At 44.6% G+C, this 25,875-nt stretch overlaps 1 protein-coding gene across 1 annotated transcript in view; it reads right to left on the reverse strand.

The window, feature by feature from the left end:
• The window catches only part of LOC126101014 (retinol-binding protein pinta-like), a 112,343-nt gene that overhangs the window by 10,453 nt on the left and 76,015 nt on the right, over positions 1-25,875 (reverse strand). The window contains exons 5-6 of the mRNA XM_049911682.1: positions 21,519-21,629; positions 8,220-8,322 (exon numbers count right to left, since the gene is read on the reverse strand). Of these exons, the coding sequence (XP_049767639.1) occupies positions 8,220-8,322; positions 21,519-21,629 (214 nt within the window). The remainder of the gene's footprint in view (positions 1-8,219; positions 8,323-21,518; positions 21,630-25,875) is intronic.

Here is a 25,875-nt window from a genome sequence, read left to right on the forward strand (position 1 = left end):
GCTGTTCTTTATCTATATAAACGATTTGGGAGACAATCTGAGCAACCGACTTAGGTTGCTTGCAGATGACGCTATCATTTATCGACTAATAAAGTCATGAGAAGATCAAAACAAATTGCAAAACGATTTAGAACAGATATCTGAATGGTGCGAAAATTGGCAGTTGACCCTAAAGAACGAAAGGTGTGTGGTCATCCAGATGAATGCTAGAAGGAATTCGTTTAATTTCGGTTGCACGATAAATCACTCTAATCTAAAGGCCGTAAATTCAACTAAATACCTTGGAATTACCATTACGAACACCTTAAATCGGAAGGAACACATAGAAAATGTTGTGGGGAAGGTTAATGAAAGACTACGTTTCATTGGCAGGACACATATAAAATGTAACAGATCTACTGAGGAGACTGCCTACACTACGCTTGTCCGTCCTCTTTTAGAATACTGCGGCGCGGTGTGGAATCCTTGGATCCTTACCATATAGGGCTGACGGAGTACATCGAAAAAGTTCAAATTAGGACAGCACGTTTTGTATTTGTCACTGGAATGATACAGGATTTGGGCTGGACATCATTAAAAGGAAAGCGTTTTTCATTGCGGCGGAATCTTCTCACGAAATTCCAATCACCAACTTTCTCCTCCGAGTGCAAAAATATTTTGTTGACACCGACCTACTTAGGGAGGAACGATCACCACGATAAAATAAGGGAAACCAGAGCTCGTACGGGAAGATATAGGTGTTCGTTCTTTCCGCGCGGAATACTAGAAAATTGTGAAGGTGGTTCAATGAACCCTCTGCCAGGCACTTAAATGTGATTTGCAGAGTATGCATGTAGATGTAGATGTAGAACGCGTCTTTCAGAATTCTCCAATTATTTTCTCCAGAGCCTTAGCAGGCATTGGGCCATTGCCCTGTTCAAAACCTTGAGTGCCTGGAACTTCTTCAAGGCTACTGGTGCACAGTCACCGTTCTTATATAAGAGTTTTACCAGCAGTGCGTGATCCTTCGTGGTGACAGACATATTTTGCGTCTCGGATGCAAACTGACGGACACCCGTGTGCCGTGAGTCTGTTGGTGTGCATATTCTGACGCTTAAAGCGCCATCTTCTGATCCACCTTTCACTGAGTTTTTTTCCCCGTGACTTTCCCCTCCGTCAATAATATTCTGTTCAAATCTGACGTCATTCTGAGCAGCGGTTGTCTTTCTACTGCGTTTTTAAACTGGAACTTTAATTATGGACTCTGTAGGACCAAACTAAGGAGCAAATCTCCAAGGTAATGAAACGAGTCACTGATGAAATTAACATAAATAAAAATGTAATGTACACTCCTGGAAATGGAAAAAAGAACACATTGACACCGGTGTGTCAGACCCACCATACTTGCTCCGGACACTGCGAGAGGGCTGTACAAGCAATGATCACACGCACCGCACAGCGGACACACCAGGAACCGCGGTGTTGGCCGTCGAATGGCGCTAGCTGCGCAGCATTTGTGCACCGCCGCCGTCAGTGTCAGCCAGTTTGCCGTGTCATACGGAGCTCCATCGCAGTCTTTAACACTGGTAGCTTGCCGCGACAGCGTGGACGTGAATCGTATGTGCAGTTGACGGACTTTGAGCGAGGGCGTATAGTGGGCATGCGGGAGGCCGGGTGGACGTACCGCCGAACTGCTCAACACGTGGGGCGTGAGGTCTCCACAGTACATCGATGTTGTCGCCAGTGGTCGGCGGAAGGTGCACGTACCCGTCGACCTGGGACCGGACCGCAGCGACGCACGGATGCACGCCAAGACCGTAGGATCCTACGCAGTGCCGTAGGGGACCGCACCGCCACTTCCCAGCAAATTAGGGACACTGTTGCTCCTGGGGTATCGGCGAGGACCATTCGCAACCGTCTCCATGAAGCTGGGCTACGGTCCCGCACACCGTTAGGCCGTCTTCCGCTCACGCCCCAACATCGTGCAGCCCGCCTCCAGTGGTGTCGCGACAGGCGTGAATGGAGGGACGAATGGAGACGTGTCGTCTTCAGCGATGAGAGTCGCTTCTGCCTTGGTGCCAATGATGGTCGTATGCGTGTTTGGCGCCGTGCAGGTGAGCGCCACAATCAGGACTGCATACGACCGAGGCACACAGGGCCAACACCCGGCATCATGGTGTGGGGAGCGATGTCCTACACTGGCCGTACACCACTGGTGATCGTCGAGGGGACACTGAATAGTGCACGGTACATCCAAACCGTCATCGAACCCATCGTTCTACCATTCCTAGACCGGCAAGGGAACTTGCTGTTCCAACAGGACAATGCACGTCCGCATGTATCCCGTGCCACCCAACGTGCTCTAGAAGGTGTAAATCAACTACCCTGGCCAGCAAGATCTCCGGATCTGTCCCCCATTGAGCATGTTTGGGACTGGATGAAGCGTCGTCTCACGCGGTCTGCACGTCCAGCACGAACGCTGGTCCAACTGAGGCGCCAGGTGGAAATGGCATGGCAAGCCGTTCCACAGGACTACATCCAGCATCTCTACGATCGTCTCCATGGGAGAATAGCAGCCTGCATTGCTGCGAAAGGTGGATATACACTGTACTAGTGCCGACATTGTGCATGCTCTGTTGCCTGTGTCTATGTGCCTGTGGTTCTGTCAGTGTGATCATGTGATGTATCTGACCCCAGGAATGTGTCAATAAAGTTTCCCCTTCCTGGGACAATGAATTCACGGTGTTCTTATTTCAATTTCCAGGAGTGTATGTTTACCAGTATGCTTTGCACCACCTTTGCCCTGGACGCAAGCGCTGATTCCGTTGGAAGGCTGTCATATAGCCGTTGTATTCTGCCTGAGCCAAGCTGATCCACATCTTTCGTTAACTGGTCCTTGGCATCGCCGATATAGCACTGGGACGGAACTGATGGTCGAGTTGGCCTCACAAACGTTCTATCGGATACCGATCTGAGGATACGGCTGGCAAAAGGGCACATTAAAGCTACACAGACAGTTCAAAATGGCAGTACGTCACTGACGCGCGAGAGGTAACACACGAGAACTCAGGATGTCCGTAACGTACCTCTGTGCAGTAAGAGTTCTCTCGAACACTACCAGCCATCACCTGACGTCATACTCGATGGTTCGCCACACCAAGACGCCCGGATTAACACCGCTGTGGCCCTCCAAAACATTGCGAGAATGGAGCTTCTCTCTACGTCGTCGCCAAACTGGCCGACGATAGTCACTGGTGTAGTGCAAAACTGCAATTCATCACTGAACAGAGTGCGACGGCATTCACCCACAGTCTATGCTTCCTCGCCGCAGCACCACTCCAAAATGCAATCATTTGTGTTGTGGTGTTAACGACACCATACCACGGGACGGTAATTCCCCAGTCTGGCTGCCGCTGTTTTCCGACCAATAATGTGGAATGGCGCTGAATGTTGCACAGTGTCCTCTACTTGTTCTCGGAAGGCGCGAGGAGGATAGAGCTGATGCTAAGAACTACCGCCCAATCTCACTTCTGACAGCTTTATCCAAAATTCTTGAAAAAGTAATGTATGCAAGAGTAGCATCACGTATTTGTAAAAATGAAGTACTAATAAAATGCCAATTTGGTTTTCAGAAAGGCTTTTCAACATAAAATGCTATATATGCTATCACTGATTGAATATTAAATGCAATGAATAACCGAACATTACCCATTGGGATATTTTGTGATCTCGCAAAGACGTTTGATTGTGTGAATCATGAAATTCTTCTAGACAAGCTTAAGTATTGTGGTATGAGTGGAACAGTGCACAAATGGTTTAATTCATACTTAACTGGAAGAATGCAGAAGGTTGAAACTAACAGTACAGATAGTCTACAAAAACCAGCAGAGTGCTCTAACTGGGGAGGTATCAAGAATGGTGTCCCATTGCAAATGTTGGTGATAAATATATCAGTAAGTTATTCTACTATGCCTATGTTCATTCACTGCTTTCATATGGCATCATATTTTGGAGCAATTCGTCATTAAGAGAGAAAGTATTCATTGCACAAAAGCGTGTAATCAGAATAATAGCTGGAGCCCACCCAAGATCACCTTGCAGACATTTACTTAAGGAACACGGGATATTCACAGTACTTTCGCAATACATTTATTCAAATTTGCCACTAATAAACCATCCCAATTTAAAAATAACAGTGATGTGCGCAGCTATAACACCAGAAGAAAGGATGATATCCACTATTCTGGATTAAATCTCACTTTGGAACAGAAATGGGTGAATTATGCTGCCACAAAAATCTTTGGTCATTTTCCAAATAGTATTAAAAGTTTGACAGATAGCCAACCAACATTTAAAAGCAAATTAAGAGAATAATTTCTGAATGACAACTCCTTCTACTCAACAGATGAATTCTTAGATATGAAGTAGTAACTGTAAAACAAAATTAATTAATAAATTATTTTGTGTAAAGAAAACTTATGTTAAAGTGACACGTTCCACATCATTACGCAATGTCGTTTTCATGATCTATGGAACAAGGAGTAATGTATGTATGCATGCATGTACGTATGATGTAATTAGTGTTGAGTTCGCGATCCTCCCTAGCGCTGCTCAGACATGGTCGACCAGAACACTGAAGTCGAGATTGCCTCCCTTCACGTTCCCATGCAGGCCAACACCAGGCCACTGTCACAGCAATCAGTGATAACAGCAATCAGTGATTTTATAATGTTACTTAAAATCCGTCTTGATCGCAATTTTTTTTTATTTTATTATTCATATGACCGGTTACGGTTCATTCAGAACCATCTTCAGATCTGATATTTCAGCTACAGGAGTAACCTGTCCAAACCTAGCAACTTTCACATGCTACGTCACATGTGAAATATCAGATCTGAAGATGGTTCTGAATGAACCGAAACCGGTCATATGAATAATAAAATAAAAAAAATTGCAATCAAGACGGATTTTAAGTAACATTATAAAATCACTGATTGCTGTTATCCCATAAGACATTATGTCTGTTTTTGCAAAGTTTGTGCCACGACATCTATGCGTCCCACAAATCTTGATACTGCACGATTCGACCAGCCGGCCGAATGGAGACTCACAGTGAATCCTCTTTCACAATCTTCCAGCCGCTGATAGCACTGTCTCACACAAGTACAGGGCATCTACGTGTCCTTCATAGTGATTACTCAATATCTGACGCTGTTCACACTCCTTACATAACCAATCATGCCTCGTAACAACACTAAACACGAACTACAATAATGGACTCCGGTGGCAGTTCTACCAGTCACAGAAAACTACAGTTCTAATCATTTCCACACTCGCCGGTGGTCTGTACATGTACGAAGTCGTATTCGAACATGTCTCCTCGATGCTTGACTTTTTGTTTTACCAGGCACTTTGTGTCGTAGGCCAGAAAAATTCTTAGATGCATTAACGCACTTAATCTGACTACTTCTCTTTCATGAAACTACTGATCCTATGCGGACGACATTTTTGTGTGAGTCATCACATTTGGGCATGAGAGTGCTTGACGGTAAGCTCCTCCTTGTAATACACTGGGCTACTACAAATGATTCATTCACTTTCAGAGTTCTATATTTTCCAAAATATTACATGTACAAATATGATTGACGCATGGAAAGATCCGTAAACTCTCCCAGTTTGCACTGTGTCCAGCTGTTGGCGTTACGAGTAGAGTGCCTTGACAAAATGGCGACGGAGCAAGGAAAGAGAACATTTGGCCTCCAAGCTGATATTTGCGACGAAGCACCCTTCCATTGTTAAGGAAAGGTTTATCGACACAATATGAGAGTGTGGGACTCTGAAAATCCTCAGAAATTGTGGAACATGGCCGAGGTTCGCGAAGGTTAACGTTTTCTGTGCAGTGTCACAGACGAAGCTGTATGGGCTGTTCTCCTTCTGTGACAAGTCTCTGATGTGCACCTCTTACCGTGATACGTTGTAGTTGTGTTTGTTTCCACAACTGACTTCTGTTTCCGAGGATTCCACTTCCAACAAGACAGGACACCCTCTCAATGGAGCATCGATGTTCGTCACTACCTAAACAACCTACTTCCACATCGCCGGATTGGGCGTAGTGATGAAGATAATGAGGCTCTGTTCCCTTCCCCCACCCCTCTGACCCCCCCCCCCCCCACTTATCCCGGGTACAATATGACCATTAAGGACCAAGCTGCTGTGATGAAAGTGGGCAGGATGTTGCTACAGTACATGTGGAACGAACATTAGTCTACTACGTGAACGTATGTCTTGCGGCCAGAGGGGCGCTCACAGAACATTTGTAAAGTGCAGACGCAAACTCTATGAGCTTACGGTTCTATTTGTGCATCAGTAATATTTTTACATGTAATACACTCATGCTCATAAATTAAGGATAATTGCAGAATGTGGTGCCACACAACGTGGCACTACACAAAACTGGCGCTAATAGCATAGGCACATAGAGAACACACACGACACAGACATGTAAGTCCACGGTATTGGTGATAAGTTGAGAAAACCGTCCCGCAACACATGTGCTACAAAACTCCACTGTTTCCTGCGCATGTACCCCGACATCAATATGGGATATGGTCACCATGCACACGTGCACAGGCCTCACAACAGGTTGGCATACTCTGGATCAGGTGGTCGAGCAGCTGTTGGGATATAGCCTCCCATTCTTGCACCAGTGCCTGTCAGAGCTCCTGAAGTATCGTAGGGGTTTGAAGACGTGCAGCGATACGTCGACCGAGAGCAACCCAGACGGCTGGATGGGGTTTAGGTCTGGAGAACAGGCAGACCATCCATTCTCCTGATATATTGTAAGTACTCCTCCAAGATGGCAGCTCGGTGGGGCCGTGCGTTATAATCCATCGGGAGAAAGGTGCGACCCACTGCAACCTTGAAAAGACGGACATACTGGTGCAAAATAACGTCTCGATACACCTCACCTGTCACAGTTCCTCTGTCAAAGACATGCAGGGGTGTACGTTCACCAATTTCACCAATCATAATCCCACCTCACACCATCAAACCACGACCTCCATACAGGTCCCTTTCAAGGACATTAAGGCTGGTTCAAATGGCTCTGAGCACTATGGGACTCAACTGCTGAGGTCATTAGTCCCCTAGAACTTAGAACTAGTTAAACCTAACTAACCTAAGGACATCACAAACATCCATGCCCGAGGCAGGATTCGAACCTGCGACCGTAGCGGTCTTGCGGTTCCAGACTGCAGCGCCTTTAACCGCACGGCCACTTCGGCCGGCTAAGGACATTAAGGGGTTGGTATGTGGTTCCTGGTTCACGACAGATGAAAACTCGGCGAGAATCACTGTTCAGACAATACCTGGACTCGTCCGTGAACATAACCTGGGACCGCTGTTCCAATGACCACGTACTGTGTTCTTGACACAAGGCTTTACGGGCTCTCCTGTGACCAGTGGTCAGTGGAATGCACCTTACAGGTCTCCGGGCGAATAAACCATGTCTGTTCAGTTGTCTGTAGACTGTGAGTCTGGAGACAATTGTTCCAGTGGCTGCGGTTAAGTCCCGAGCAAGGCTACCAGAAGTACTCCGTGGACGTCTGCCGGCACTGATGGTGAGATATCGGTATTCTTGTGGTGTTGTACACTGTGGACGTCCCAGTCTGTAGCGCCTGGACACGTTTCCTGTCTGTTGGAATCGTTGCCATAATCTTGAGATCACACTTTGTGGCACACGGAGGGCCCATGCTACGACCTGCTGTTTCTGACCAGCCTCCAGTCACCCTAGTATTCTACCCCTCATAACGTCATCAATATGTGTTATTTGAGTCATTTTCAAGCCACAGTCACCATTAGCACGTCTGATAACGTCTGCACGCTTACTCCCTGCACCCTACTCTGACATACACCAATACACCTCTGCGTATGTGGACTGCTGCCAGCGCCACCGTGCGACGACCGCAGGTCAAATGCACCGCATGGTCATACCTCGAAGTGAGTTAAATCCGCAAACCGCCCAACAGAGCGTTGTTTCACTATGTATCAGCATTATCCTTAATTCATAAGCATGAGTGTACTTTGGAAAGTATAGAGCTTAGAGAACGAACGAATCATATATAGTAGCCCTGTGTTGAATAGCTGAACATCAGCAACCATTCTGCATAGTATCCGCGAAGCACTTGGCGCTTGACTGTGGCCGCAGAAACTCTTGTGGTACAAAATGCGTCGGTACTCACCCGTCACTTCCTCAAAGGTGCCAGCTGTTCCTCCGTAAATGTCGGGGAGCATATCCTTACTGAAATGTTTCAGCAGCGTTTCCAGCTTCGAGTGAATCACAACCTGCAAATCATATCCATCAAAATAGAGACTTTGAGTACGCTAGACATCGATGTATAATAAGTGTAGAGATGAATTTGTCCAAATAGGACGCAAGGAACGTAAAAAAAGATAGGAGTTGAGAAAAAACTGTCTGAACATAAAAGCGAAGTTTTTGAGACCTTCCAGCGTTTGGAAAAGTGTAAATTTGACTGGTACAATGTTGTATGCAGACGCTCTGCTCCGCATTAGAAAAAACCATGAAATGTGAAATTAGCCGAACGGCTTGAAATTTGTGACACCAATAACTTGATTGAAGTTTTTTATATAATAAAACAGTCACAACTATATAAAAATGTTTCTTTATTTAGTGCTGACCATTTTCGGTCGCTGTTCTGGTCATCATCAGATATCCATTCTTTGAAGAGAGTAAAATGAATATACGTCAAAGAATACTTAAAAGAAAACAATACCCATCGTGTCTGCTGAAGATGGCGATATACAGACGCCACTCTAAGAGGGACATAACCACTGCGACCAGAACAGTGGTGGAAACCGGTTATCAGTAAATAAGTAAACATATTTATGCGGTTGGGACTGTTTCATTATATAAAAAATTTTAACATAACCACTGGCTTTCCAAATGAAAAAGAGCACGACCGCTACGGTCGCAGGTTCGAATTCTGCCTTGGGCATGGATGTGTGTGATGTCCTTAGGTTAGTTAGGTTTAAGTAGTTCTAAGTTCTAGGGGACTTATGACCACAGCAGTTGAGTCCCATAGTGCTCAGAGCCATTTGAACCATTTGACCCAAATGAAAAAGAAAAAAAATGTTTCAAAAAAATTTACTTGATGAAAGTACTGTGGTTGAACCCGAGACGTCAGGTGGCTGAAGAGAATGTCAACAAGAAAGTGCTGAGTGCATGTGAGACATGGGAAGCGCAGTCCTTAAGTCAAACACCAGTCAGCTGATTACTAGTGAGGGTAATGTTGGTAGTTGAGCCAGTAGCACTAGCTGACACGCTTACGTCCCGTTGTGCATGTAGTACAGCTCTGTTTCCATGAGCATGTAAATATACCAAATACACCAAGTTCGATGGAAACCAGGAAACCAGTCATTGAACACGCTAATATTAACACATTTATCTGCGTAGTGATCAACATACAGTTATAAAGTTCGACCAGCGGGATAATATGCCCCAAAAAGCACTAAAATACAATAAACATCAGCAGACCATAGCTGCAAGTAAAAATGTAACTGGTGTTGCAAAATCCAATTAAAATACAAGAGCAGCAATAGATCACAAAGTAAGCAAGCTTCTTGAAAAAGAAATTAGGATGTAAAAGTTGAGTCCTTCATATGCAACAAAGGATAAAAAAACCTTAATATACAGGAATAATAAAGTGAAAAGCACTAAATCCGTAGTTTCAAAGGCGGTCAGAGCAATACAGTAGTTATGATGGCCGAAGTACAGTACGTAGACAAAACATATATATTCTTTCACGTTATTACAGCAATATTCAGGACATTGATAAACACCCACTGAAGAAAGCTTAAAATAAAATTATGGATAAATTAAAGAACGCTCATTTTTGTTCACAGAAACTGAAAGTAAGTATCTTTTATGCTTGAAGCCAAAGCTACCACATTTAAGATCACAACCAGAAACGTAAATAATGAAATCTAATAAAACCAGCAAAAAAAAAAAAACTGCACATAAATTGAATAAAATACTGAAGAAAAATTATACAAATGAAACAACGTAATACTAGCTGCAGAACTAAAAGTGACAAAACTCCCTCAGGAAACTAAATTTTTATCGCTGAACATTACCAGCATTTACTCAAACATACCTGTACAAGAAGCTGTAGCAGAAATAAAAAATAACATTCTGAAACATAAGGAACTTGCATACACATACACTACTACTGAATTCATGGAAATCCTGCAGATAATCCTAGATTACAACTGTTCTCCATTTAATGTCAGCATTTACAAGCAGCCAGATGACCTAGCAATGCGAGCGTGTGCATCTGCTCCCATAGCTGACGTCATTTGGGACAAAAATTGTTTAACAGCCAAAAGAAAATTGTGTTCCATAGGAGATAGGTAGACGACACATTACTGCTAGTAAAGGAGATGACAAATATACAGGGTGGTCCATGGATCGTGACCGGCCAAATATCTCACGAAAAAAGCGTCAAACGAAAAAACTACAAAGAACGAAACTTGTCTAGCTTGAAGGGGGAAACCAGATGACGCTATGGTTGGCCCGATAGATGGCGCTGCCATAGGTCAGACGGATATCAACTGTGTTTTTTTTAAATAGGAACCCCCATTTTTTTATTACATATTCGTGTAGTACGTAAAGAAATATGAATGCTTTAGTTGGACCACTTTTTTCGCTTTGTGATAGTTATCGCTGTAATAGTCACAAACATATGGCTAACAATTTTAGACGAACAGTTGCTAACAGGTAAGTTTTTTAAATTAAAATACAGAACGTAGGCACGTTTGAACATTATATTTCGGTTGTTACAATGTGGTACGTGTATCTTTGTGAACTTATCATTTCTGAGAACGCATGCTGTTACAGCGCGATTGCCTGTAAATACCACATTAATGCAATAAATTTTCAAAATTATGTCCGTCAACCTCAATGCATTTGGCAAAACGTGTGACGACATTCCTCTCAACAGCGATTAGTTCGCCTTCCGTAATGTTCTCACATGCAGTGACAATGCGCTGACGCATGTTGTCAGGCGTTGTCGGTGGATCACCATAGCAAATATCCTTCCACTTTCCCCACAGAAAGAAATCCGGGGACATCAGATCCGGTGAACATACGGGCCATGGTATGGTGCTTCGACGACCAATCCACCTGTCATGAAATATGCTATTCAATACCGCTTCAACCGCACGCGAACTATGTGCCGGACATCCATCATGTTGGAAGTACATCGCCATTCTGTCATGCAGTGAAGCATCTTGTAGTAACGTAGCTAGAACATTACGTAGGAAACCAGCATACATTGCACCATATAGATTGCCATCGTTAAAATGGGGGCCAATTATCCTTCATCCCATAAGACCGCGCCATGCATTAACCAACCAAGGTCGCTGATGTTCCAGTTGTCGCAGCCATCGTGGCTTCTCCGTTGCCCAATAGTGCGTATTATGCTGGTTTACGTCACCGCTGTTGGTGAATGACGCTTCGTCGCTAAATAGAACGCGTGCAAAAAATCTGTCATCGTCCCGTAATTTCTCTTGTGCCCAGTGGCAGAACTGTACACGACGTTCAAAGTCGTCGCCATGCAATTCCTGGTGCATAGAATATGGTACGAGTGCAATCGATGTTGATGTAACATTCTCAACACCGACGTTTTTGAGATTCCCGATTCTCGCGCAATTTGTCTGCTACTGATGTGCAGATTAGCCGCGACAGCAGCTAAAACACCTAGTTGGGCATCATCATTTGTTGCAGGTCGTGGTTGACGTTTCACATGTGGCTGAATACTTCCTCTTTCCTTAAATAACGTAACTATCCGGCGATCGGTCCTGACACTTGGATGATGTCGTCCAGGATACCGAGCAGCGTACATAGCACACGCTCGTTGGACATTTTGATGACAATAGCCATACATCAACACGATATCGACGTTTTCCGCAAGTGGTAAACGGTCCATTTTAACACGGGTAGTGTATCACTAAGCAAATAACATCCATACTGGCGGAATGTTACATGATACCACGTACTTATACGTTTGTGACTATTACAGCGCCATCTATCACAAAGCGAAAAAAAGTGGTCCAACTAAACCATTCATATTTCTTTATGTACTACACGAAAATGTAATAATAATGGGGGTTCCTATTTAAAGAAACCAAGTTGATATCCGTTTGACCTATGGCAGCGCCATCTAGCGGGCCAACCATAGCGCCATCTGGCTTCCCCCTTCAAGCTAGACGAGTTTCGCTCTTTGTAGTTTTTTCGTTTGTGCTTATTTCGTGAGATATTTGACCCGGTCACTATCAATGGACCACCCTGTATAGTGGACATCCCAAACTACTTGAACACGGAGCACTAAACAAAAATGGTTCAAATGGCTCTGAGCACTAGGGGACTTAACATCTGTGGTCATCAGTCCCCTAGAGCTTAGAACTACTTAAACCTAACTAACCCAAGGACATTACACATATCCATGCCCGAGGGAGGATTCGAACCTGCGACCGTAGCGGTCACGCGGTTCCAGACTGTAGCGCCTAGAACCGCTCGGCCACACCGGCCGGCCGATCACTAGACAATTACATGTACAGTGCAACAACGACTGCGCCGAAGTATCAGTTACGTAGACATAAATATGACAGACCGCAGCAATACATGAGCACTGAAAATGTATAGGAAGAATGCAGTGTCCTACACCACAGCCCATGCAACTTCATGTCGTTCAAACATTCGTAAACAAGCGGCATATACACTGAGGTGACAAAGGTCATGGTATAACGATATCCACATATACAGATGGCGGTAGTATCGCGTACGCAAGGTACGAGGGTTGTTTTTTAAGTAAGGGGCGTTTTTATTTTTAAAAAAAGATACAAATACTTTTATAAAAAAACTTTTATTTTCTGATTCTACACACTTTTACCTATTTTTCTACATAGTTGCCTTGTTTATTTAAGCACTTGTCATACCGTACAAGTAAGTTTTTAATACCCTCTTTAAAGAATTCGGCCGCCTGCTCCGACAGCCAAGAGTTCACGGCCGCTTTCACTTCGTCGTCGTCATTGAAGCGCTGCCCGGCAAGATGGTGTTTCAGGTACCGGAAAAGGTGAAAATCGCTAGGAGCAAGGTCGGGGCTGTATGGTGCATGGTCCAAAACTTCCCAGCCAAAAGAATCAATCAAATCCCGAGTCTTTTGGGAGGTGTGAGGCTTAGCGTTATCGTGCAGGAGCAAAACTCCCTTTGTCAGCATGCCGGGCCTTTTGTTTTGAATTGCTCTGCGGAGCTTCTTTAGAGTTGCACAGTAGGCATCTGAGTTGATTGTCGTTCCTCGTGCCATAAAGTCCACTAGCAAAACACCGCGCCGGTCCCAGAACACAGTTGCCATAATCTTGCGGTTTGACAGCGTCTGTTTGGCTTTGACCTTGACGGGTGAGGTTGTGTGTCGCCATTCCATCGATTGTCGCTTGCTTTCGGGAGTGATATGGGATACCCATGTTTCATCTCCAGTGACAATTTGACTCAACATGTCATCCCCTTCTTCCTCGTAACGAATCAAAAAGTCCAATGAAGTGGCAAATCTCTTCCCTTTGTGGTCCTCTGTGAGGAGTCTGGGTACCCACCGAGAACACAGTTTCTTAAAGTTTAGGTTTTCAGACACAATTCTCTACAAAACCGATCTTGAAACTTGTGGAAATTCCAAAGAAAGCGCGGAAATTGTGAATCTTCTGTCCTCACGAATCTTTTTTTCGACTGCAGCCACCAAATCATCAGCGATCACAGAGGGCCGGCCTGAGCGTTCTACGTCATGGACGTTTTGACGGCCATTTTTAAACTCTCCAACCCATTGACGCACTTTACCTTCACTCACTGCATTCAAGCCATAAACTTCTGTTAACTGACGATGAATTTCTGCAGCTGATAGGCTTCTCGCGGTCAAAAAACGTATCACTGACCGTACCTCACACGCGGCGGGCAATTCAATAATCGTAAACATTATAAAGTAGCACAGCGAAGCGTACACGTCAGCTACAGAGCTGCAGCTGGGCATCAGTGTGAACGGGAAGGATGCCAGCAAGTGGCGCGGTGGCTTGTTGCGGCGTCCGCGCGAACTACGGGACTATACGCGGGAACGGCCCTTACTTAAAAAACAACCCTCGTATTAAAGGGCAGTGCACTGGCGGAGCTGTTATTTGCACTCAGGTGTTTCATTTGAAAAGGTTTCCGATACGATAACGGCCGCACGACGGGTATTAAAGAATTCTGAACGCGGAATAGTAGCTGGAGCTAGATACAGAGGACATTCCATTTCGAAAATCGTTAGAGAATTGAATAGTCCGAGATCGACATTGTTAAGAGTGTGCCGAGAACACCAAATTTCAGGCGTTACCTCTCACCACGGACAACGCAGTGGCCGACCGCCTTCACGTACCGACTGAAATTACGGGCGTTTGGGTAGAATTGTCAGTGCTTACAGACAAGTAACACTGCGTGAAACAATAGCAGAAATCAGTGTGGGACGTACGACGAACCTATCTGTTACAATAGTGTGGCTAAATTTTTCATCGGTGGGTTATGGCAGCAGACACCGATGCGAGTACCTTTCGTAACAGTGCGACATCGCCTGCAGCGCCTCTCCTGGGCCATTCATGCAGCCATTCACGGCCTTCATGTTCACAGACAAGGATGGAATCTTTATGGATGACAGTGCTCCCTGTCACCGAGCCATAATCGTTCGCTATTGGTTTGAAGGACGTTCGACCGAATGATTTCTCCACCCAAATATACCATGGAACACGTATGGAACAAATGGAGAGGTCAGTTCGTGCACAAAATCCCGCATCGGCTACACTTTCGCAATTGTGGAGGGCTGTAGAGGCAGCGTGACTCATTACGTCTGCAGAGGACTTTCAAAGGCTTTCTGAGTCCATGTCGCGTCAAGTTGCTGCAGTACGCTGGGCAAAAGAGGTCAGACACGATATTGGGAGATATAGCACGATTTTCGTCCAGTGTAGGTTAATGCTGCGCAGGGAAATTAAAATATCGTTGAAACGTGCAACAATAAAAATAGTGAAACAGATTGCAGTTGTCACGACTACACTGCGTCCATCGTTGACTCAGTACTACGCAAAATAAAGATCCACACACAAACGACGCCAAAGAAGATAAGGATAAAAACGAATCCATATCTGGCGTCACATACATTGGTACAATAGCATGAAAGACTACAAATAGGTTTAAAAAACACTCAATAAAAACTCAGTTTTCTAAATCTAACAACCTACAAGAGAAACTAACATAAAAATAAACTGTAATCGTGACCCGTATTCAGATGGTTCAAATGGTTCAAATGGCTCTGAGCACTATGGGACTTAACTGCTAAGGTCATCAGTCCCCTAGAACTTAGAACTACTTAAACCTAACTAACCTAAGGACATCACACACATCCATACCCGAGGTAGGATTCGAACCTGCGACCGTAGCGGCCGCGCGGTTCCAGACTGTAGCGCCTTTAACCGCTTGGCCACCACGGCCGGCGTATTCAGATTCTGGAATATACAAAATAACGTGTCAGAACTGCTACATTTTCTACCTAGGACAAATAGGCACAGACTTCTACAAGAGTACAGAGCACTGTAAAGTTTACACATACAATATCAGCAATAGCCACACACAAACACACACACACACACACACACACACACACACACACACACACACACACACACCATACGGGGCACTAACATGGAAAAAATAAAAAATGTAGGAATATTCCACCGACAAAGTAAAGGTCATAAAATGGATCTTTTAGAAGAACTGGCGACATACTTACACTACAAAAAAATGTGAAGACCAAATATTAGTTGAAAAACTGGGAAGTGAATCAGTGAATTTCTTTAGATGCCTTGATTCCCATTATTAAGGTGAACACCTGTACGAAACTATAGTATATTATAGACTGTGGGCGACCCGTAGCGTTCTCTTTGTTGACTGTAGTTAAAAATATCTTTTTAACTGTTTTGCTTTAGTACGTTTGCTTTGTTGTGTATCATCCACAGATGTTTAATATTTGTGAGTTTCTGCACAAGTGGACAACAAGAAAACCGTAAGTAGAAGTTCTCTCCGAATCCGCAATGAACTCTATTTAAAGATCGATCATGGATTGAAAATTGTGCGTGTTTTTTTCGTACAGCTAACAGAACAATGCAGGACCTCACACATCGAAAGCATCGCTAATAAATTACAATACACACGGTAAACACATTTGAAAATGGCAATTATTTCCCAAACATGTTAAGTAAAATGTAAATAAAAGGACATAATGAGTAGTAGCAGAAAAACTCATTTTATAAACAAACCCTTCGTTCTTAATTTTCTTTAATTTTATTTAATTTTATTTTCCGTTTGAATAATATTCAGTTATCCCTGCAGATCTAACTTTTAAATCTGTCTTCCAACGTGCAGCTTTCCAAGCATCTCGGGAATTTAGCTTTTGCTCTCCCCATCTTTCTACCATGTATACTTCGTTACCCATGACACTGGGCCATAGCTTTGATTTGGTACTGCCTTCACTTTGTAAAATTTCATTCATTCATGTTTTTTCCTAGATGTTCTTGGGATTGATCGATGTTATACCCAGATATTTACTCAGTTTATGATTGATGTCATGATCACTGTAGCAAGTCATGTCACAGACAAGGCATTGGAAATAAGACACTTGGTCTGTGATCAAGGATTATTTCTGTTCCTACTGCATATTAGCCTGTAAAAGCCATTGTCTGGTCTTAGTGACATCGATGACGAACTGAATAAGTACTAGCTCATACGCCGAACTAGTCGAAGGAAATTATCTACAAAAAATGAGAAAAATACGCATACGAAATTTTTCAAAGTGAACACTGTGACAGAGACATGGGTAACGAGTTGTGAACATTTCAGTAACATCCAGAAAAACCGAAATGAAATTCTTGCAATCTATGAAAGGCTACGTTAGACCGAATGGATTTAACGATGAGGAAAATTTAACATTTTTAAAATAGAGATAGAATCAACAAAAGTGAAGAAAGATGCATCTCACATCTGGACAGAATAGAAGAAGGAAGAACACTAGAAGAAATTTTAACATACAGTCGGTAAAAGATACAGTGGAAGACCAAGGAAAGGATAGCAATAATTTCCTCTGTCGCCGAAGAAGTCGAATCACCTATTAAGACGAGACGAGAGGAGAGGAGAGGAGAGGAGGAGGAGAGGAGAGGAGGAGGAGAGGAGGAGGAGAGGAGAGGAGGAGGAGAGGAGAGGAGAGGAGAGGAGACGAGACGAGACGAGACGAGACGAGAGGAGAGGAGCGGAGAGAATCACCTATTAAGACAAGAAAAGACGAGAGGAGAGGAGAGGAGAGGAGAGGAGGAGGAGAGGAGAGGAGAGGAGGAGGAGAGGAGAGGAGAGGAGACGAGACGAGACGAGACGAGACGAGACGAGACGAGACGAGACGAGACGAGAGGAGAGGAGCGGAGAGAATCACCTATTAAGACAAGAAAAGACGAGAGGAGAGGAGAGGAGAGGAGAGGAGCGGAGCGGAGAGGAGAGGAGAGGAGAGGAGAGAAGAGGAGAGGAGAGGAGAGGAGAGGAGAGGAGCGGAGAGGAGAGGAGAGGAGAGGAGCGGAGCGGAGAGGAGAGGAGCGGAGCGGAGAGGAGAGGAGAGGAGAGGAGAGGAGAGGAGAGGAGAGGAGAGGAGAGGAGAGGAGAGGAGAGGAGAGGAGAGGAGAGGAGAGGAGAGGAGAGGAGAGGAGAGGAGAGGAGAGGAGAGGAGAGGAGAGGAGAGGAGAGGAGAGGAGAGGAGAGGAGAGGAGAGGACCTGCTCGAGCAAGATAGAAAGTTCTAGCATTTTTAGGAATATTCTGGAACCGGGATTGTAAATGCTTTGTTCCAAAAATATCGCTCTGGATGTCAGTATTACTTTAGGAAGCAATAAAAACTGATAATCCGTTGCTGAAAGAACAAAGCGTTAGAGAATGATTACACAATATTGCGTGAAACAGCAAAGAGATAAGAAGGCTTGGGAAACTAAAAGGTAGAAAAAAGGAATTCGAAGTGTAAAACAATGTGACTATACATTGAGGAGACAAAAGTCGTGGGATACCTCCTAATACCGTGTCGGAGCTTCTTTTGGCCAGCGTAGTGCAGCAATTGGACGTGACATGTACACAACAAGCCGTTGGGCCGGCCGGTGTTGCCGAGCGGTTCTAGGCGCTACAGTCTGGAACTGCACGACCGCTACGGTCGCAGATTCGAATCCTACCTCGGGCATGGATGTGTGTGATGTCCTTAGGTTAGTTAGGTTTAAGTAGTTCTAAGTTCTAGGGGACTGATGGCCTCAGAAGTTAAGTCCCATAGTGCTCAGAGCCATTCGAAAATGCCGTTGGAAGTCCCCTGCGGAAATATTCAGCCGTACTGCATCTATTGCCGGCCATAGTTGCAAAAGTGTTGCCTGTGCAGGATTTTGTGCGCGATCTAACCTCTTGATTATGCCCCATAAATACTCAGTGGGATTCATGTCGGGCGATCTAAGTAGCCAAATCATTCGTTCAGACTATCCAGAAAGTTCTTCAAACCAATCGCGAACAACTGTGGCCGAGTGGCATGGCATATTGTCTTCGACATAAATTCTATAGTTGTTTCGGAATATCAAGTCTATGAATGGCTGCAAATGGTGTCTAAGTAGCCAAACACACACATTTACAGTCCATTGCCGGTTCCGTTGGATCAGAGGACCCAGCCCATTCCATGTAAACACAGCCACAACCGTTATGGACGCACCACGAGTTTTAGAGTGCCTTGTTGAGAACTGGGGTCTATGGCTTTGTGGAGTCTGCGCAACTCTAGAACGCCACCACCAGCTTTCACCAACTGAAATCTCGATTCATCTGACCAGGTCACGGTTTTCCAGTCGTCTAGGGCCCAACCGATACAGTCACGATCCCATGAGAGGCGTTGCAGGCGATTTTTTGCTGACAAGCAAAGGCTCTAGGGTCGATTGTCTGCTGCCATAGTTCATTAACACCAAGTTTCGCCATACTGTCCTAAAGGGTGCGTACCACATTGATTTCTGCGGTTATTTCACGCAGTGTTGCTTGTCTGTTTGCACTGACAATACGCAAATGCCGCTGCTCTCAATCGTTAAGTGAAGGCCGTCGGCTACTGCGTTGCACGCAGTGAGAGGTAATGCCTCAAATTTAGTATTCTTGGCACGCTCTTGACACTGTGGATCTCACAATATTGACTTCCCCAAGGATTTCCGAAGTGGAATATCCCTGTGCTTCTAGCTACTACTACTTTTCTGCATTCCGATGCTGTTAATTCCCGTCGTGTGGCCATAGTAACGCCGAAAACCTTGAGAGGTGTCATGAGCCCCCTCTCATATTTCTATCTTACGATTCTCCTCTCTAATTGCATGCGGTGGAAAGTTGCTATTCCTTCACATGCGGACTTCCCACGCAGCGTCTCTCGTCACCCGGGTGGTCCGGTGACAGGCGGGCTCTGCTGATTTTGAAAGGGTAAGCCGACAGGTGTGAGGGAGTCGAGTGAATGCTTTCCAGACGCCGACATTGTCAAGAGACACGCCCACAGGGGCCTGAAGTAGCGGCTGGGCTAGAGGTTCCGTTACTTCGCAGAAACTTAGCGAAAACACTTTCTGGCGGGCTACCAGCGAGGCGTGGGAATGACTTGTGTAGCCAGGCAGTTGTGGCGGGCAAATTCCCGCGCTTTCTGCAAAATCGTAACTGTGATTGGCTTGCTCAGGGCATAGCTCCGTGACGTAGCAAAATTGGCGCAGAAATTGGCGCCAAGAATCTCCATTGGTGGAATGGTAGTGCTCCGGCAATAGAGTGGAATTTTCCGCCAGTTTTCGAGTTGCTGATTGGAACGGTTAACCACGGCCACTGTCGTGGGAGCGGGAATGTTCTGTGTTCGGTTTGGTATGGGTACTCTTGTGAGGAGTCGGCTCTCGCCTTTCGATCGGAGTAGGTTACAAGACTGAGCTCTCGCTGCTCTGGTCAGCCTGCTTCCGTTGGCTGTCTAATATACGTTTATTTAATTGTAACTGCTTGACGAAGTTGCTGAAGTTTCGGCTTCAACGTAACTTGCCGAGTACAGTTGGCAATTGAGCGTTCTGCGTACAAGAGGCCTATGTTGTCCGTCTTGAGCAGTTTTGGCTAAAGTTGACTGTATCGGAGTTACTGTGTGACTTCGCTTGTTAAAATCAATCCCTGTACCGTCAGTGATTGTGTGGCAAGCCTTCTTCGTCTCCCTCAGAGGCGCATTTGTATTGCTAGGAACTCTTTAGTCTGGAACAACCAGGCCAGGACAATTTGTTTCGGGCTATACTCGCGACATTATCATCACCACGACGGGACGTCGAAGCAACCAGCCATCGCTTCCAGTACGCCAGATCGTGTCCTTGCAGCTAAGAAGACAGCTTGGTAATGTACGTCCGCAGCACCGGCAAAGCAGGCATTTTTGCTAGGCGATAATCAGAGCTCAGCAGAGCGCGCCTGTTCGTCTTTTCTAACTTTGTTCTATCTTGGGTGTTCATTGTCTGAGTTCTCACTAATGTGGCAGCAATTAATGTTGGGGTAGCTGTGTGTCTCTCTTAAGATTTGAGTTGCTAGGAATTGGCTCCACATACCACTTCGTCATAAACGTCACAATCTAGTTTAGGGACAACTTCACCTTCACAGCGTTTATTTGAGTATCCAATTTGAGCCAATTTGATGTATTGTAAATGTTTCATGTGTTTTTGTTTATTATTTTGTGTTTAGTCTTAATAAATCATATTGTTATTTTGGACAGAACTTTCATTCTGTTAATCGGTAGAGCAACCCTATCATTTCTCACTACGTTAATAAAACCTTCCTTTATTTAACTTATTTATCAAATTAAATTATTGCAGGTGCCAAACTCTTTTTCTACTCCTCTTGCAGGGTTTGTTACAGTCAGTTCGCGTATCTTTTTAATCCATGTGCAGCAGCAAAAGTCGGAGTTAGAATAGGCGGGGGGGGGGGGGCTTAGAGCATCATTTACATTTGTAGATTCTAGAAGAATTTAGTGTTAAATACACTGCTAGCCCCGGCACCTCGCAACCTTTTCGAATGAATTACCTGATTACAAATGACGACCCCGCAAATGCTGTGTCCTTTTATACCTGCCGCCATCTGTACATGTGCATATCACTCTGCCATGACTTTAGTCACCTCCGTGTAGTAAAAAAGAGACATTTAAACACATGAACAACAGCAGTTGCGATAGGAAAGGAACAATGAAACAATGAACGCTCTTCCCGGGAATCGACGAATCGAAGCACGCAGAAATTGCAATTACGAAATACCGGCATTGCGCTGGCTTATTTAGTAACATAAAACGAAACATTTATGTAAAAGTGACCCTTAACTATACCCGGGAGTAACCGAGTACTCGAACTAGTCTTCTATGAAATAATTACCCTCTTTCTGAGCTTGGGCTTCATGAGTGGCAGGAAGAGTCCTGTGATGGCTTCGGAAAAGCTTGGAGTATTCACGAAGTGGATCGCCTTTGGCCTGAAGGGGTACGCGTCCTGAAACAAAGACAGTCACAAAAAGTCATTAATAGTACATCTACCACTTCTGATGTTGCTGCTTTTAGAAATCAGGCTGGAAACCACCGATCGAAAAAATTTGAACTGAAAGTGAGGTACTACTAAATACAGGGTTATTACAAATGATTGAAGCGATTTCACAGCTCTACAATAACTTTATTATTTGAGATATTTTCACAATGCTTTGCACACACATACAAAAGCTCAAAAAGTTTTTTTAGGCATTCACAAATGTACGATATGTGCCCCTTTAGTGATTCGGCAGACATCAAGCCGATAATCAAGTTCCTCCCACACTCGGCGCAGCATGTCCCCATCAATGAGTTCGAAAGCATCGTTGATGCAAGCTCGCAGTTCTGGCACGTTTCTTGGTAGAGGAGGTTTAAACACTCAATCTTTCACATAACCCCACAGAAAGAAATCGCATGAGGTTAAGTCGTGAGAGCGTGGAGGCCATGACATGAATTGCTGATCATGATCTCCACCACGACCGATCCATCGGTTTTCCAATCTCCTGTTTAAGAAATGCCGAACATCATGATGGAAGTGTGGTGGAGCACCATCCTGTTGAAAGATGAAGTCGGCGCTGTCGGTCTCCAGTTGTGGCATGAGCCAATTTTCCAGCATGTCCAGATACACGTGTTCAACCGTTTCTTCGCTCACTGCAGGCCGACCCGTTGATTTCCCCTTACAGAGGCATCCAGAAGCTTTAAACTGCACATACAATCGCCGAATGGAGTTAGCAGTTGGTGGATCTTTGTTGAACTTCGTCCTGAAGTGTCGTTGCACTGTTATGACTGACTGATGTGAGTGCATTTCAAGCACGACATACGCTTTCTCGGCTCCTGTCGCCATTTTGTCTCACTGCGCTCTCGAGCGCTCTGGCGGCAGAAACCTGAAGTGCGGCTTCAGCCGAACAAAACTTTATGAGTTTTTCTACGTATCTGTAGTGTGTCGTGACCATATGTCAATGAATGGAGCTACAGTGAATTTATGAAATCGCTTCAATCATTTGTAATAGCCCTGTACTGTCATGATACATGTAAATCTGAGAAACAAGGTATTCGGCAGTATGAGCAGCAGTTATATTTGAAGAATCGCAGTTTACAATAGTTTATCTCCATAAGTAGATTCCTTAGGTTAGTTAGGTTTAAGTAGTTCTAAGTTCTAGGGGACTGATGACCATAGATGTTAAGTCCCATAGTGCTCAGAGCCATTTGAACCATTTAAACCATAAGTAGATTCTACAGGTAGGCGCCCCGAGCGTAAAACGAACCTAAGCATGTTTTGACACAGCCTTAGGCGAAGAATCGCACTATGGGCTACAAAATGACTGACGAGTAGAAACCGGTTTAGAGACTGAAATATTTCACGTCAGTATTTGACTTTATCTTTAAACCGACTGGCAGTATATTCACAGGTCTCTAACTAACGATGACATAATCAACTTTTCGAGATGCTCCCCGATACCTGGTCTCACATGCTCCCACTGTCTTATCTCGAAGAAGATTTGATTCTTCTGCTTTTATTCAGTGCACAAGTGGATCTCACTAAGATTCACAATCCCAGAATTAGAAGTTACTAGATGTCTATCTGAAACATCAAAGCGGATGTCCAGGTGCCTGTAATAAAAATAGCTACGAGTAGAGACTCTGTGTCATTTATTCATGGCATTCTTCCAAGTTTCCTTGAGTTGAAACAAAATTATGACATCTTAATCGGTCCCGGAAATACGTGAGTTCCTAATACACTGCCTGAAAAAGAAAGTGAAACTTCCAGAAGACATGTTGGGATGTCGATGTAACTTCGTACACGTACATACCATGGGCCGGTATGTAAACGATTAGAGCTGCAACCAGAGTGTATTAGTGTTCCACGCGTTTAGTGTTGTTACCAAGGCTGGTAGGGCACATAAGCGGCGTGAACGGCGTCAGATGCTGAGGGATCCCTGTGAAGGAGCAGCGAAGAGGAAAGAAGAACAGCGTGAAATCTAATCAGCGAACAGTTAACATTGTAAGTAGGCTGTTTATGTTTTCTTATTGGCAACGTTACGTAGCGCTCTGTATGAAAATCACTGGCTGTGCTGTGTGCAGTCTGTGGCTAGTTTGCATTGTTGTCTGCCATTGTAGTGTTGGGCAGCTGGATGTGAACAGCGCGTAGCGTTGCGCAGTTGGAGGTGAGCCGCCAGCAGTGGTGGATGTGGGAAATGAGATGGCGGATTTTTGAGTACACAATGGATGTCATGAACTGCTATATATATTATGACTATTAAGGTAAATACAGGGCTATTACAAATGATTGAAGCGATTTCATAAATTCACTGTAGCTCCATTCATTGACATATGGTCACGACACACTACAGATACGTAGAAAAAACTCATAAAGTTTTATTCGGCTGAAGCCGCACTTCTGGTTTCTGCCGCCAGAGCGCTTGAGAGCGCAGTGAGACAAAATGGCGACAGGAGCCGAGAAAGCGTATGTCGTGCTTGAAATGCACTCACATCAGTCAGTCATAACCCTGCAACGACACTTCAGGACGAAGTTCAACAAAGATCCAGCAACTGCTAACTCCATTCGGCGATGGTATGCGCAGTTTAAAGCTTCTGGATGCCTCTGTAAGGGGAAATCAACGGGTCGGCCTGCAGTGAGCGAGGAAACGGTTGAACGCGTGCGGGCAAGTTTCACGCGTAGCCCGCGGAAGTCGACGAATAAAGCAAGCAGGGAGCTAAACGTACCACAGCCGACGGTTAACAGGATGGTGCTCCGCCGCACTTCCATCATGATGTTCGGCATTTCTTAAACAGGAGATTGGAAAACCGATGGATCGGTCGTGGTGGAGATCATGATCAGCAATTCATGCCATGGTCTCCACGTTCACCCGACTTAACCCCATGCGATTTCTTTCTGTGGGGTTACGTGAAAGATTCAGTGTTTAAACCTCCTCTACCAAGAAAAGTGCCAGAACTGCGAGCTCGCATCAACGATGCTTTCGAACTCATAGATGGGTACATGCTGTGTCGAGTGTGGGAGGAACTTGATTATCGGCTTGATGTCTGCCGAATCACTAAAGGGGCACATATCGAACATTTGTGAATGCCTAAAAAAATTTTTTTGAGTTTTTGTATGTGTGTGCAAAGCATTGTGAAAATATCTCAAATAATAAAGTTATTGTAGAGCTGTGAAATCGCTTCAATCATTTGTAATAACCCTGTACATTGTTTGTTCTCTATTAAAATCTTTCATTTGCTAACTATGACTATCAGTAGTTAGTGCCTTCCGTAGTTTGAATCTTTTATTTAGCTGGCAGTAGCGGTGGCGCTCGCTGTATTGCAGTAGTTCGAGTAACCAAGATTTTTGGTGAGGTAAGTGATTTGTGAAACGTGTAGGTTAATGTTAGTCAGGGCCATTCTTTTGTAGGGATTTTTGAAAGTCAGATTGCGTTGCGCTAAAAATATTGTGTGTCAGTTTAAGCACACTCGTGTATAATTTTTCAAAGGGGCCGTTTCAACACCTACAGATGTGTATTACTCATGCACAGCATTCGATGATAGGCGTCCACCGGCTGAGCGTTACGACAGCGTTTCTCTGCCTCGTGATGACTGGGTGTTGTGTGCTGTCCTTAGGTAAGTTTGGTTTAAGTAGTTCTAAGTTCTAGGGGACTGATGACCATAGATGTTAAGTCCCATAGTGCTCAGAGCCATTTGAGCCATTTGTTACAGCAGCGTAAGCACGGCGTACGGATACAAGCAGTTATTTTGTTTAACATATAAATAAACTTGTGGTTGGAATACGTTTCTATTCGGATGAAAAGGCAGAGAGAGGCATATATTAATATTTTGCACAGCTTCCAGGGATGGAAACAGATCACTTCAGAAAGTTGGGCAAATTGCACTGACCATCTGATAGGAGGCTAAAAAGCAAAAAAAAGTGCATTTTCTCCCTAAAGAACACAGCATTTCTGTAGCTAGCCGAGTTCAGTACATCGTGAGTCGTGAATCAACTCTACTACTTCAAGTATTACAGTTACACTCATGTTCATAAAAAAAAAAAAAAAAAAACAGATCACCTTGAACGACAAGAGATTGGACGTCCATGTTCGCAGGACTTCTACATTAGTACGATCTGCAGAAATGATCAGTATTTCAGTCAGTTCGGTTCAGCACGTGTCCTGTTGCCTAGCAGGCACAGGGTTCGCCATGGGTCCTGATAACTTGTTCCACGCGTG

Source organism: Schistocerca cancellata, chromosome 9 (assembly GCF_023864275.1).
Source record: "Schistocerca cancellata isolate TAMUIC-IGC-003103 chromosome 9, iqSchCanc2.1, whole genome shotgun sequence".
NCBI classification, from domain to species: domain Eukaryota; kingdom Metazoa; phylum Arthropoda; class Insecta; order Orthoptera; family Acrididae; genus Schistocerca; species Schistocerca cancellata.